Source organism: Cebidichthys violaceus, unplaced genomic scaffold (genome assembly GCF_023349555.1).
Source record: "Cebidichthys violaceus isolate CVI_PGR_0920_01 unplaced genomic scaffold, fCebVio1.0.p SCAF_10, whole genome shotgun sequence".
Lineage (NCBI taxonomy): Eukaryota > Metazoa > Chordata > Actinopteri > Perciformes > Stichaeidae > Cebidichthys > Cebidichthys violaceus.
The window spans coordinates 7,600,804-7,616,271 of record NW_027176263.1 but is presented as its reverse complement, the minus strand read 5'-3'; the positions used below and the strand labels follow the sequence as shown (position 1 = coordinate 7,616,271).

The 15,468-nt window shown below is 44.3% G+C and overlaps 2 protein-coding genes across 3 annotated transcripts; one reads left to right on the top strand and one right to left on the bottom strand.

Moving 5' to 3' along the window:
* Positions 1-168: 168 nt before the first annotated feature.
* rab23 (RAB23, member RAS oncogene family) lies at positions 169-6,061 on the top strand. Of its 2 annotated transcripts, none has more exons than XM_068723976.1 (7): positions 169-520; positions 2,717-2,908; positions 2,994-3,079; positions 3,218-3,374; positions 3,458-3,540; positions 3,633-3,725; positions 3,826-6,061. In XM_068723976.1, exons 2-7 carry the CDS (start codon positions 2,754-2,756, stop codon positions 3,957-3,959), a joined length of 708 nt encoding a protein of 235 aa, XP_068580077.1. In that variant the 5' UTR covers positions 169-520; positions 2,717-2,753; the 3' UTR covers positions 3,960-6,061. The 2 variants fall into 2 exon arrangements, with proteins under 2 accessions (XP_068580077.1, XP_068580085.1); XM_068723984.1 differs by having other exon boundaries at positions 2,677-2,908.
* A 141-nt stretch (positions 6,062-6,202) lies between these two features.
* bag2 (BCL2 associated athanogene 2) lies at positions 6,203-8,912 on the bottom strand. Its single transcript, XM_068723962.1, has 3 exons — positions 8,630-8,912; positions 8,203-8,312; positions 6,203-7,373 (listed from the first exon to the last, which is right to left on the bottom strand). The coding sequence occupies exons 1-3, from the start codon at positions 8,749-8,751 to the stop codon at positions 6,979-6,981; spliced, it is 627 nt and encodes a 208-aa protein (XP_068580063.1). The 5' UTR covers positions 8,752-8,912; the 3' UTR covers positions 6,203-6,978.
* Positions 8,913-15,468: the final 6,556 nt, after the last annotated feature.

Below are 15,468 nucleotides of genomic sequence, written 5' to 3'. Positions count from 1 at the left end.
ATACTATTTATAATTTTTATCTTCAGTGTTAGAGGTGTAATCACACTTCGTACCAGTTGGTGGCGGTAATGCAATATTTCGTTGTTTGCCACGCGCCAAAAAGCATCAAGAAGTAGTAGAAGAAGAAACTCTTGACACTGCTGCTTAGCAACAAACATTAGCCAGCTAGCCTGGTTAGCTACTCTCATGCGCAACGCAGTTAGCTGGAACGAAGGCTCGCGAATAGATAGATAGCAATGCGTTGTCTTCCCGTAAATGTCACGGATTGTATTTAGTTGTAGAGGTTTATTAAACTTCACCTGAACAGTACGTCTCTGTAGTCATAAGATAGATAAAAGATAGATAGCAGAAGGTTCTTTTCTCCTTTAGTGGCTAACCTAAGCTAGGTAACCTTAGCACCGGAGTCAGTAGCGCCTACCACAGAGAAGAGCGGAGGAAGGCTGGAGATATGTGATTGCGGGTTAACTGTCTGGTTAGCTCATCTGATGTTGGCTGGATGAGTTGTGAAGTGGTTTTAAAGGTAAGCGATCTTACTCTGTGCTTCACATCCTTACTCACCACAGGCTGTCCTCCAGTCAGCTTTAAGGCTGTAACGGAATACGAGCAGCTGCTTGGTACCTGGAGACTCTCCTGTCAGCTATTCAACAAGTCATATCACGACCAATGGATCGAATGGAGCAAAATTAAAAGTTGACAAAAGACTAAACTCCCCTCACAGACTTTGTAAATACCACCTGCAGCAATAGTAGATCTCAACAGAAAGGAGTAAATACATCTTAATGGCATTATAGTAATTTCATTCTCTCTGTGCTGTGAATAATGGCTTTCACGGTACCCCCGCCTTTAGGCCTGAGTTTAGTGTCTGTGAGTCTGTGAAGATGACTCACTGTTCCAGAGGGGATGATGTATTACCTTCTACATACTTATCAGAGTTCATTTATATGTGTATTCTAATGCATAGGATACTCTGCTACCATGCTACGTGTATTTCAGATACTCTGTCATGTCTTTAAGACATGCAGTATGAAAGGGGTAATAGTCTCAGGTAGATGAATATGATAACCAGAAGACACACACTAAAGATAGAATAGCTGTCTTTGCAGGTATGGAAAACCACTTGTTTAAATGACTGATTGATGTTTATTATACTGGAGTTGATGGTAATGGTAATATTTTTGATATAATTGTCAATTATTGTGTGTAGGAGACTAGTGGTGAACTCTCCAGGTTGTGTTGTCTTGGCTTGAGAATCAAATTTCCTCAAAAGAAGCGGGTCTTGATTCCTCACTAAACATATATCGGATCAATTTAAGAGATTCACAGGTGACATCTAACCCCAAGTAAACATGTAGCTGCTCACTCATTAACAAATTGACATCAAACCTCTGTGAAGAGCAGGCTGTTTATTCTCAGCCGTGCTTTGCCCACATGTTATAACAACTACTGCGTCTTACAGCTCAATTATAGTGGATGAATAATATGGTTGACTGCGATACATATTGTGACTCAAATCCAGACAGGCTGTCACACAGTAGGCTGCCAGTATCCACTGGGAACAGCTTTCTCACAATACTGTTTAGCATCGCACTCAGCAGCTCCACACACACACACATAACTGTTGCTATGTGGAGACTGCTGCTCTCGGCGCTAATGGAAGGATAAACACATCGCACAGTCGCTGCAGATGCATAACTAGTCACATTTACAACAGTTAGTTTAAAGGATGTTTATGCTTTCGGAGTTTTGACTGTTGACCAAACATAAGAAGCAATTGCTGAGCTCTGGTTATTTGAGATTTTGTCATAATGTTTGACATATGTATACAAAAATAATAATTGAAAAACATTCAAACATAGACAGTAACTTACTAACTTGTAATGTACCTGTATCTTCTTTGGGTTGTACTGGGCAAGAAATAGCTTAAGTTTCATGTTTTTGACAGATCTGACTGATTTGTCTGCTAATATGTGACCTAATAAAAGTTGATTACTTACCATCTTTATTTAATCTGAATAACTTATAGGTGGAAACAAAAATGCTAGGATGCTTTATTATTATTATTAATCACATTAGAGGATAGGAACAGATTTATGGTCACAGCATAATATTTCTATGCTTCTCATCCATGGATTCATCAGTTTGCTGTTAAATTGGTTCAGTTTGGTGTCTAATTAAAGCTGAAGCATCTAGATGAAAGGAAGTAGTGTGATTGTAACTGTTTCTCTTATAACTTGTAGAAATCATGTTAGTTTATGGAGAAAAGAGAGCTCACATTGGAATACAAGCTCAACATTCATTGTGGCCAAAGTCACGTCTTTGAGAGTTTTCTGTGTCTGAACTCTGTTTGTTTTTTGTTTCTTTTTGCCTTTAATAATTATAGGGTCTGATTGAAAATTAAAACCTTTCAGTAAGTATTTTTTTACAAACAGAGTGCAGGACGTTTCTGATTATAAACCAAACTTAACCATCCCTGTTTCAGAAAATCAACTACATAACTAACCATTCTACTCAAACTGTAAGTTAAGCACATTTGCTTACTGTCACTGACACAAGGCTTCAAATGTAAACCAGATCAGAGTGTGTTAAACCATAAGTTACTGTCCTGCTGGATGTGTTGGACTTACAGTTTCTAAACATGTGTCATACATTAATGTTTGGTTTATTTTACACTTTCAGTTGGTTTATGTGTTTGTGTCACGTCACTGAAACTACCCAGGCAGTGGAAGTGAGTAAACCAGCCAGACGTCACCACCATGTTGGAGGAGGACATGGAAGTGGCCATCAAGGTGGTCGTGGTCGGCAATGGGGCTGTTGGCAAGTCCAGTATGATCCAACGGTACTGCAAGGGCGTCTTCACGAAGGACTACAAAAAGACCATTGGAGTGGACTTCCTGGAAAGGCAGATCATGTAAGCAACTTCTCGGAGGTTTACATTCCTCCTTCAAATATTGCCAACAGTGTACATCACCCTCACTGCCCGCTCTTTGTTTTAGCGTTAATGACGAAGAGGTCCGACTAATGCTGTGGGACACCGCCGGGCAGGAGGAGTTTGACGCTATCACTAAGGCCTACTACCGTGGTAAGACCCCACCACCGTGACAAATGCAACACTGCTGCCTCGGCACACGCACAGCACCGCTAACGGCATGTCTTTGAGCTGAAAGAATCAAAAGCTTAAATACACCAACGGTTGGTGTGTTGTCTTGTTGCATTCCAGGTGCCCAAGCGTGTGTGCTAGTCTTCTCTACCACGGACAGGGAGTCGTTTCAGGCCATCGACAGCTGGAGGGAGAAGGTGGAGGCCGAGGTCGGAGATATTCCCACAGTTCTAGTGCAGAACAAAATTGACCTCCTGGAAGAGACGGTTATAAAAAAGTAAGCAGTCGCTTTTTTAATGCAAAAATCATACTTCAGGACAAATGGTGATAACTGTGATTGTGAATTGTCTTTACTTGCAGCGAGGAGGCCGAAGCTTTGGCTAAAAGGCTCAAGCTGAGATTTTATCGAGCTTCAGTAAAAGAGGACCTCAATGTCAATGAGGGTAGGTCACTGAGAGTTAACTAGTCTAATAAGCAGGTGAAACAGTCTCATTCTGAATAATACTACTATTGCATCTCTGCTCTCTTTTTGTAGTTTTTAAGTACTTAGCTGAGAAGTACCTCCAGCGACTCAAACAGCAAACGGCAGAAGAGACCGAGGTGCTGCATACAACAAGCAATAAAATAGGTGAGGAGTCTTTCTCTAAATCATTTTTTTTAATGTTACAGTTTAAGTTTTATTACTTCGCTACAGTGATGTTACTCATAAATTGTGTTTTCCCCCAAAGGTGTTTTTAATACCACAAGTAGTAATGTTTGCAACCAGAGCTCCAGCAACGGCAGAGAAATCATCACTTTGCGACCCAACAAACAAAGGACCAAGAAGAGTAAAAATCCTTTTGGAAGCTGCAGCCTACTGTAGATGAATAAATCATTTAGTTTTAGTGACTGGCCATTGTTTCTAAGACTAGCCACATTTAGAGACCAAAGCCCAAACAGCCTGGGAAACACTCCTCTCTACTACTTTAATAACCTGATGTTTAATCTGTGTCCTGAGTCGTTTCCTCACATTGATGGTTAGCGTTCCTTTGATTCAGCCTTGGATCTCCATTAAAGATCTGCGCACAAAACCCGTCCCTGTGGTTGCCTTAAGTAACAGCAACAGCTGCAGCTGCAGTACATGTGTGTATTAGATATGACATACAATCCTCTCATTGGAATATGTAACACTCTGGAAACTCCTCTATAGGATTTTTACAGTCCTGTGTTTGACATTTGAACTGTGCAATATGTTTGCACGTATTGTAGAAGATACACAGCTAATTTTGCACCATATTTTTTTTTCCGTCAGCATAACGTGGTTCAAACTATACTGTTTATTGTGGACAAAACACTATCGAATCCAGAGCTAATTCTCTGTGCAGAAGTATTTTTGTACGAATCGAAACAGTGTCGAGGAATATTTCCACTCAAATGTTGACATAGTGCCAAATTCCTTCTTTCTGGGCTGTAGTTAAATATTAACACAGCAGTGATGTGGATGTAACATGAAATTAATTGTGCTTTATCTGTATAACCAAATATCAATAATTATTGACACAAAGTAGTCCTCTATATGTCTGCTTACACTCAAATAAATGAATCAAATTCCAAGACTTTTACAAAGCTTTGGGCTTTGTGGTGTAAAACGTGAATTGAAGTCACCATCAGTTATAGCACTACGTTTTTGATTGCAGTTTACCTTTGACATATTCACGGTGCTTTTCTTTAACTCCGGTACAGCTTGGAGGAACTCATTGGTGATCCTTGGAGTAAATACGTTTCAGTATCTATGTATTGGGATGAAGATTTTCACTATATTTCTAACATTCTAAACACTAAACATACTAAACGTTGTGCAAGGTTTTGTTTTTGTCTCAGTTTGGCTTCTGTAGTATCTAATTAGTTTCTATTTTGCAAACATCATTCATATCCACAGTGTCTGTCCCTGTGGTGTGGAGCCTTGAGCTTGTGTGTGCCTGAATATGCAAGAAAACTTATGAAAGTACTCTAAAAGATGTCCCAGACGAATGCTTAGTGCTCAATACAGTATACTGCATCAAGCCTTTTTACAAATGTGTAGAGACGCCAGTTCACTGAGCACAAAGACAGATGCGGTGATATGGAAAAGTCTCAACGTTTCCTTCTGAATAGTTCCAATTCTAGGTATTCTACATGCAATTACAATATGTAGGACATCTGGGGATACATGTTTATGCACGTTTTTTGTAATTTATCTCCGATCTCTTGTTAGAAACTTCTCCCAGATTCAGATGAACTTTATTGTGAAAATCCCAACAGGTGCTTGAAATATGTTCCAGTTATACCATTGGTACTAAGATTGCACATTTCAAGCTTTTTCATGTGGTTGTCTGTAAACAGTGCTGTGTTGAAGAAAAGAAACATTGTGGCATAACTAATGCATGCACGCCTTTTTTTTTTTCCACATCAGTGAATGTTTGGTCGCTACGCCTCAATGCCTTGTTCTCGTTTACATTTCCCCCACTGACCACCAGTAAGCTTTTTAATCCCTACTCTTGCTGTTTGTTTTCTGAATTGCCTGCACAGTAAATCTGTAAATACGTATAATTATTTCCCAAGCTCCTTTGATTTGCAACATTTAATTTGCCTTTTTGCCTGAATGGATTTTGCGCACTTTATCATTAAGATGGCATCTAATCTTAAAGCACCGTAATTTAAGACTTAACCATACTTATGTGCTGTCACTCAGGTGTTGTAATGATCTTTGTGTCTTACTGTTACTCTACTTTTTCACTCATCAATTTCACACATTTAAATAGACCAACCAACGTATGTGGTCCTTTCAGACTGACAAAAACAACCCTCATTGTTGGATTTTTGTTTTTAACAGTAAAACCGGTATCACTCCGTTGAGTGTGCCACACAAATGTGCTTCTGATGTTATGTTTGGGGGGAAAGTTGATGGTAATCTGACATAAATAAAACTTTACTTTTTTTCTTGAGCATCCAGTGTGTAATTTCAAATGACTATATTCCTCTGCCAATACAATCTTTTAACCCCCAAAAAAATGCTTTGCTGTATTCATTCAGAGTTACCAAGAGCCAATAGATGTTGTTGAAAGCTCTTAGAAAAGCTAGTAAGTAGACCTTGAGTTAATACTTTATTGTCAAATTTACCAAGATCTTTAAAGCTGACAAGCATGGGGCACAGCACTATGTTACTATTGCCTGCAACTTCATACAGTAAATGATTGTTATGATCTCTGTTTATAGATATATGTGATGCCAACAGGGCTCAGTCTATAGACTCAACCTGAGTAATCTGCTTCATCAACAATGTTTTGTCACATAATCTGACATAAACACTGCTTTGTGCAAACAGGAACTACATCCACATATTAATGTGATTAGTGTTGCCTTCACACAAAGAGGTAGTGTATGCAGTGCACATCCACAATCATTACCAAGTGTCTGATTTAAAAGGTGAGACAATGAAACAGAAATATATATATATATATATATATATATACTTCAACATTAAATTCATTGTTTTTCAAGCAGTGGATTTTACAATAAACTGTGATCACACCTCCAATGGAGCACCATCCCATCAAATCTTCTCTGTCTTACATCAGTGCATATGTGAACACACATTGTGTACTAGCTATAGACCTTTAACAATATATTTAAAGTAGAGTCAGTGTTAAGTAATTTAAAGGTAAAACTTGATTCTGCCCAGAAGTTATGGAGAATGATGGTGTCTGTTGATTGGCCCTATGGTTCAGTATCATTTCACCATCATTTAATAAAGGGACTGGTCTTGCTGCTACATGTAATCTTATGAAAGTTAGTACATGATTAGGGCAGTTCTTGTTGAGGTTAGTGGCATTATGACACATTTTATGTTTTGGTGACAAGTCTTATTGACAGCCATTGGTTTTTGGGTCCTCCAGTTTTTGGTGATCCATAATCATGATGTTCTTCTTAGCATTGTCAACGTTCCTCAGCAAAGTCTCCAGCCTGCGTTTGATCTTCTTCTGGTCCTCCAGAGCACAGCCGATCACGATGGCCTGAAACTTCTGGTCGATGGGGACGGGCGGGGCCTCGGTCACACAGGCCGCGTGCACGGCCAGCAGCTGCTGCCGCCCGCCGTCCATGTCGTCCAGCAACTTCTTCACTATCTCATCGATTACAGATGTGGCCTTGCGCAACGCCTCCTCCTGCTGGGAGTTTCTGATCGTGCCGATGGAGATCTCCACGCACAGCGTCCGGCCCATTAGACGGTTTGCTGTTAAAGTCAACTCTTCTCGCTCCCCTTAAAAGAAATACAAAACAAAATACACTGGCTATAAAGTGGTGGACACAATAACAGAGCATCTACGTTCTGGTTTAGAATCCTTGCCCTTGCCTCTCCTCGTCCACCATGCATTAGTGTAAACCCACTACCTCAGGGGAATGTGATTACACTAATGCATGGTGGGTCTAGCTCAAATGTGATGCAGTGTAATCCAACAGGATGGGCCTGTTAAGAAATTATTTTTTTTTAAACTGTGTCAGAAAGGTGAGATTATATTATGGTGACAAACCAAGACTTTAGTATTTTATTATTTATTCTTTTGTTCAGCAGGTGAAAATAATAAAGTTAAAAGGGTGGTAATTCTGGCAGAGGAACGAGATTACACAGCGTTCATGTAATGCCCAACACCCTTTATGTACAGTAAAGTATTGCTATACATGGTGGCTAATGGATTGGTGTAAGATGGATACACTTAATATGGGAAAGGATGAAATACTGTACGATCATTTGCATGTAATTACCCTTTGTGTATACCATGTATCACTTATGGGAGGAAAACAAACTAATGACCTTGGATTTTCTCTTCTCTTGGGTGTGGTGACAAAACTATCATGTTTCCTCCTGAAATCCCCTGAGGTTTCTTGAACCACCACCCAACTACAAAGCATAACCTCATCGGATCACAATGTTACAGTGAAATCAGAGCAGCTGCAACAAATAAAATGGATTAAAACCACTATTGAGTACAAACAGTCAAACGATCAAAAAGGTGTAACAGACTCTGTGATGGTTTCTTTTCTCTGTCAAAAACACAGTGAAGTGATGTCACAGTGAAGTGATGTCTCACCAGCACTGATGTTTCGCAGTTCCTGTCCGTTCTGTAGGGACTGAATCATTTCCAGGATGAACTCCCTCTCCACCTCCATGGCCGAAGCTGTTTCGCGTAAAGCCTCCACCCTGACAGACACAGAGCGATTACAAAGCGTGACCACTAAAGCCACAACCCTCTCTCTGGGAAATGAACGAGCATCTGAGAAACATTGACAATCCACAGTAATAAATTAGCAGAATTATACTACACCCATTTAATTGTATTTTCACAAAACCATGTTAATCCGACTCGATTTGCTGCGTACGCTTTATTTCTCCTCTGGTTGAAATTGCATGTCTGTATTGCGTTAATCATAAAATGTACAACATACTAACAATAATGCCTCAAGCCCTCGCGTGCGCGGTGTTTAACGCACATGGTACGGCCTGTTACTTAACTGTACCTCATTTCCAGCTGATCCAAACTTTCCAGGAGTTGTCCGGAGCGATCTGCCATGGACAACGTCCTGCTGAACTTGCTGCACGTAGCGTCGTTCATTTTCGCCTGTATCTTAGCCTGAGCCATGATCGTGAATGATTTGATTTATTATTATGATAATGATCCGTCCCGGAGAGGAATCCTTGTGTGCGATCGACACTGCGCGCTGTCCAGCTGACTGCAGTAGCGGTCCAGGGGGAACATTTCCTAACATGGGCTGCAACTTCCTTCACGCTGTCCTAACAGAAGATTCTCGAGAAGCCCTGGACAGTGTTTCCCAACTTCAGGTCCGAGGACCCCTACAGGTCGCTGAAAAAGCGACCTAAAATAAATATTTGGGATTAAGCAGTAATTTCAGTCACAGTTTCGGATGTGTACTAGAATTTTAGGGATCTTGGTGGACTTTGTTTTAACTGGTTAATTTTTAACACAGCTGGCTAATACAATAACAAAAACAGATGTCAGGGAAAAGGCACCTGGCAACTAATATACTGATAGTAATGACCAGATGAAGTCTGCTGTGCAGTATACTCTTGTGTGTGTGTGTGTGTGTGTGTGTGTGTGTGTGTGTGTGTGTGTGTGTGTGTGTGTGTGTGTGCGTGCGTGTGTGTGCGTGCGTGTGTGTGCGTGCGTGCGTGTGTGTGTGTGTGCCTGAAATGACATTTAGTTGCGGATCTTAATATTCTCAGCACATTGATCTACTCATGAAGCATTTCTGCAATATTGATTTTCATCAATGACTAGAACATTATAAAAGATTGTATTTTATGTATACTTTAAATAAACGAATAAACCCACATCGATGTGTTGTGTATACATGTTTAAGGCTTAATGTCTTTACATCCAAATAAGAATTAAAGGGTTTTTTTAAAGGGCAACCGCCTCTGAAATTGTAGCTGAATGGTAGCTGCTTCATTCTACAACCAGGATTCACAATGAACTTGTTCCATTAAGTGCATAAACACTCACTGTTTAGATCCTGGGCCACTATCTTATAATATCTTAGTATATTGTATATTGGAGTCTTCATTTTCTGATTCAAACTAGCAAGAATCACAAATCATGCAACATAGTGACGAAGAGGATGTGAAGAAAGAGGCAAAACAAGCATTTGATATACATATAAATCCCAATTACATCTGAATGCTAATCTGTAGTGTGCATCCCCTTTAAAGGGAATCTGTCGGTCACTGTCTAATTATTTTGAGTAGATCATGAGGAAACTAACAGAGCCAAAGAGTTGTTGACAGAATTGCAGTTGCAGCTTAAAATGTCTTCCACCGTTTCCAATTCATTTTATTGGAATAGTCTAATATCCCATCACATAAAGATCAGGAATTACATGGCTGCACTTCAGGAAACACAAACTCTTCTACACACAGAGGTTGGCCCTGCTCCCTACGGTGCATACAATACACTGGTTTTTAAGTGTGCACTGAAAACGGAGACTGCAATTGGAGATGCACTGAGGTCACAAGTTGAGCCTCGTTGCCATCTGGGTAACTTTGCCTGGGTATGTAGTGGCGTGATCCAGTTTTCTTTCTTCCCAGGTAAAGGCTTTGATGACGTCATTTTGGGTAAAGTTCAAATTACAGGGGACCATAGGGACAAAAATACATTTTACCCTTATTGCAATTGCTGCAATTCGAAATAATCACCAGTAGAGGTCGACAAACGTTAACAATTGTTTTGTTTGTTTTTTTACCAGCTTTTCATAACATGCTGAAAGTGCCCTCAGAAACGACCAGGCACATTTTGTCCAAAAAAGAGCAGATTATATGTAGATATATCAAAGTAATTCGATTTTATAAATACTGATTCCTTTAAAGTCATGTCATGTGTTTTATGTTATCTTGCTTTTCACACAGTTGTTCTGATTAGACCTCTGCTCAGGTTAAAAATGGGCAGAGCTACAGTTTAAAATAATGTGCCTCCAGGTACTAATAAGAATGATCAAAGTGTAATTCGTCCTATACCTTAACAGACGCACTAGAGCTGTTAATCGAGCTCAGTTTGTGCACACAGACACAAGCCTGAGAAGAGGCCGATCCAGGGATTTAAAAAGTCATTTAGTTCACCTGTGGGAGTGTTTTCTGGGCTTTCAAATCAGTATTTTAGCAGCGCTATCTCTTGTCATCGGCAACCTCCAACTGTAATCTACATTGTTGGACCTCATCTGACTGAAGGCTGTCTAGTTAGTGTCTCAGGAGATGATACTCAGCATAAGTATATATATTCACTGACTGGCCCATCAGTCAGTATGAGAGACAGAGGCTTCCTGGCTACAGTTTAGATTTATGACACACCTAGATAGCTTTTTTCCCGTTATTTGTGTAGTGTAATGATGTTGCTGTTTATGTGGTGTTTTGGTTTGTTTGTTTTTGAATTGGTTAACATTGAGGACACCTGTGGCTACATGTATGAGTCGGCAGCTACAGGATGTCATAGACAATGTTGAAGCACTTTAACGTTTGGATCTGCATGAAACTCATCAATATGAAACATAAAGTGTGTTTGATAAAAACTAAATCCACCAGCTTTTTTTAAGCAACTATTGAACCTTTTTATAAAGAATGAAACTATACATTTGTGTTTTTAAAGATATTTATTTTACTAGAAGCTGACATATGAAGGTGTCGATAAGAAGAATAAGAGTGATCCCTTCACATCACAGGACATGTGAGGTCTACATGTTTTTCATGAATCTGTTTTCACAATAAAACCCTCACAAGTAAGAGAGGAGAGGAGTTTATCACAACATGAAACAAACAAGCAGAACATCAATGTGTTTGTGGAACAGCCGTCAGGTAAAGTTAGTGATGTCATACAGAGTTGAAAATGAAAAATAATCACTTAGACCATTGATTAGCTGAGAATGATTTTAAGGATTAGGGAACTTTTTGTAGAGTCTGTGATGTTTGGCTTTGAGATACACATCAAAGTAGTTTTTGTTTACATTGTGTTACTCCCTTATCTCACAGAAGCCGGACGATTACAACCAGAGAGCAGCGCTTCAGAGTGTTCCTGTGTTTGTAGAGGGTGACCGAGTGTCATAGAGCTGTTCATAGAACAGTTCACTGTTGAAGACTGCACCTCTTCTCAACAGTAGAGTCTAAGGGATTTAGGGAACAACTAATAAGTCTGTCAGTGTATATTGATTTGTTTCATACATAGTTATTAATAAGGGGAGTAGCTGTGTTGTTATAAGTTAGTGTTAGAAGTTATTTTGAAGCTGCTAGTCCCACTACCACTCCACCCAACACACCTTAAGTTTAAATAGTTTAATAGTTCAATAATAGTAGCTCTCAACTCCAAATATATCTTAATATATAATAATAATAATAATAATAATATACTCCCCGTAGGAATGTTCTCAGAGTTACATTTGTTGTTGCCATGGAGACAGTAGAGTCAACAATAGTGAGTTATTTAAACATTTCTGCTGTCGCTGTTTAACGCTATTTGTTGACATGAATAGTAAAGCAATGTTGATTCTTTTTTAAATTAATTATCTTCTTTTTTTTTTTTACAAAATATTCAAAAAGAACCAATAAGAGTATTGATAGTACTAGTATTGATACTAGTACTATGATCAGCGACTACCTGCAGTTATTCAGAGACACTTTGCATCTTAAAAGTGTCGATAGGTAGATTCTGTCCAGCTTTATGTATTCAACACATGAACCAGTGAATCACAATCACAAAGAAAACATTAAGTAGTTTACAACTCTCTGTTAATTCAATTATAATACCGGTAAATAATGGTAATATTAAACATATCCATAAACCCGTCAGTGATGAAGGTCACATGTTTTTACTGTAGAATAATATCTTTGTTTTTAAACTCAAATACCATTTGGAACTTCTTTTATGAAACTTTGATCATTTTATTCTTCTAGCTGCAGTTTTGTTAAAATCACTTAAACTTAAACAGATTCCAGTACTTCTTCTTTATAGTCACCATCATGTCATACAATTGTATTAATACGATATATAATTAATTAGAGAGCTAGAAACATAGAACATTGATTAGATTTTTTATTTGATTTTGTTGATTGAAAGGACTCAGGTGCTCAGGCGGAGCGGACTCGGACTCTCGGAGTCAGAGATATGTCGATCTGCCTTCCTCTCCGGTGTCGATTCACGGGACATCACGCCGTCGATCTGCCTTCCCTCCGGTGTCGATTCACGGGACATCACGCCGTCGATCTGCCTTCCCTCCGGTGTCGATTCACGGGACATCACGCCGTCGATCTGCCTTCCCTCCGGTGTCGATTCACGGGACATCACGCCGTCGATCTGCCTTCCCTCCGGTGTCGATTCACGGGACATCACGCCGTCGATCTGCCTTCCCTCCGGTGTCGATTCACGGGACATCACGCCGTCGATCTGCCTTCCCTCCGGTGTCGATTCACGGGACATCACGCCGTCGATCTGCCTTCCCTCCGGTGTCGATTCACAGGACATCACACCGTCGATCTGTCCCATGGATCGACACCGGAGGGCAGAAAGGCTTCGGACACAGGTGCTCAGAAGGACAGCCGGACTGCTGAACTTGCTCCCGACACAGGTGCTCAGGCGGATCGGACTCTCGGAGTCGGGGCTCCGGGGAACAGGATGCTGGCCCGGCGGCGGAAACTGGAGGTTGCTGCAGCTCGACGGCGTGGTGTCGCGTGGATCGACACCGGAGGGCAGGCAGCGACCTCCATTTCCCGCCACTGGGCCAGCATCCTGTTCCCCATCCTGTTCCCCGGAGCCCCGACTCCGAGAGTCCGAGTCTGGTCCGCCTGAGCACCTGTGTCCGGAGCAAGTTTGGCAGTCCGCCAGAGCACCGGTGTCTGGAGCCCTTCTGCCCTCCGGTGTCGATTCACGGGACATCACGCCGTCGATCTGCCTGCCCTCCGGTGTCGATCCACGGGACATCACGCCGTCGATCTGCCTGCCCTCCGGTGTCGATCCACGGGACATCACGCCGTCGATCTGCCTGCCCTCCGGTGTCGACCTCCAGTTCCCGCCGCTGGGCCAGCATCCTGTTCCCTGGAGCCCCAACTCCGAAAGTCCGAGTCTGGTCCGCCTGAGCACCTGTGTCCGGAGCAGGTTCGGCAGTCCGCCGGACAGGATGCTGGTGATGTCACGTGGATCGACACCGGAGGGCAGAAGGGCTCTGGACACGGTGCTCAGAAGGACGGCTTGCATCTGGCAGTCCTGCGGCCGCGGCGGCGGTGGTGGCGATGGTCTGGCAGTGGTGGCGATGGCCCATCTGTCTCCAATATGTCTCTCTTGAGTCTTTAAAAAGACTGTTGTTGTCTGTTAAAGACGTGTCTTGCGGCGGCCGGTCGCTCCGAGCCCGGAGTGGACAGCGGCGGCGGCGGTGGTGGCGATGGTCTGGCTTGTGTCTGGCAGTCCTACGGCGGCCGCGGCCGGTCGCTCCAAGCCTGGAGTCGACGGCAGCGGCGGCCGCGGTGGCTGTCTTGCGGCTAGCAGTCCTGCGGCGACGGCGGCCGGTCGCTCCGAGCCCGGAGTCGACGGCGGCGGTAGCGGCAATGACCTGGCTTGTGTCTGGCAGTCCTTTGGCGGCGGCGGCCGGTCGCTCCGAGCCCGGAGTCGACGGCGGTGGCCGCGAAGGCTGTCTTGCGGCTGGCAGTCCTGCGGCGACGGCGGCCGGTCGCTCCGAGCCCGGAGTCGACGGCGGCGGTGGCGGCAATGGTCTGGCTTGTGTCTGGCAGTCCTGCCGCGGCGGAAGCCGGTCGCTCCGAGCCTGGAGTCGACGGCGGTGGCGGCCGCGGTGGCTGTCTTTCGGCTGGCAGTCCTGCGGCGACGGCGGCCGGTCGCTCCGAGCCCGGAGTCGACGGCGGCGGTAGCGGCAATGATCTGGCTTGTGTCTGGTAGTCCTTCGGCGGCGGCGGCCGGTCGCTCCGAGCCCGGAGTCGACGGCGGTGGCCGCGAAGGCTGTCTTGCGGCTGGCAGTCCTGCGGCGACGGCGGCCGGTCGCTCCGAGCCCGGAGTCGACGGCGGCGGTAGCGGCAATGACCTGGCTTGTGTCTGGCAGTCCTTTGGCGGCGGCGGCCGGTCGCTCCGAGCCCGGAGTCGACGGCGGTGGCCGCGAAGGCTGTCTTGCGGCTGGCAGTCCTGCGGCGACGGCGGCCGGTCGCTCCGAGCCCGGAGTCGACGGCGGCGGTGGCGGCAATGGTCTGGCTTGTGTCTGGCAGTCCTGCCGCGGCGGAAGCCGGTCGCTCCGAGCCTGGAGTCGACGGCGGTGGCGGCCGCGGTGGCTGTCTTTCGGCTGGCAGTCCTGCGGCGACGGCGGCCGGTCGCTCCGAGCCCGGAGTCGACGGCGGCGGTAGCGGCAATGATCTGGCTTGTGTCTGGCAGTCCTTCGGCGGCGGCGGCCGGTCGCTCCGAGCCCGGAGTCGACGGCGGTGGCCGCGAAGGCTGTCTTGCGGCTGGCAGTCCTGCGGCGACGGCGGCCGGTCGCTCCGAGCCCGGAGTCGACGGCGGCGGTGGCGGCAATGGTCTGGCTTGTGTCTGGCAGTCCTGCCGCGGCGGAAGCCGGTCGCTCCGAGCCTGGAGTCGACGGCGGTGGCGGCCGCGGTGGCTGTCTTTCGGCTGGCAGTCCTGCGGCGACGGCGGCCGGTCGCTCCGAGCCCGGAGTCGACGGCGGCGGTGGCGGCAATGGTCTGGCTTGTGTCTGGCAGTCCTGCGGCGACGGCGGCCGGTCGCTCCGAGCCCGGAGTCGACGGCGGCGGTAGCGGCAATGATCTGGCTTGTGTCTGGCAGTCCTTCGGCGGCGGCGGCCGGTCGCTC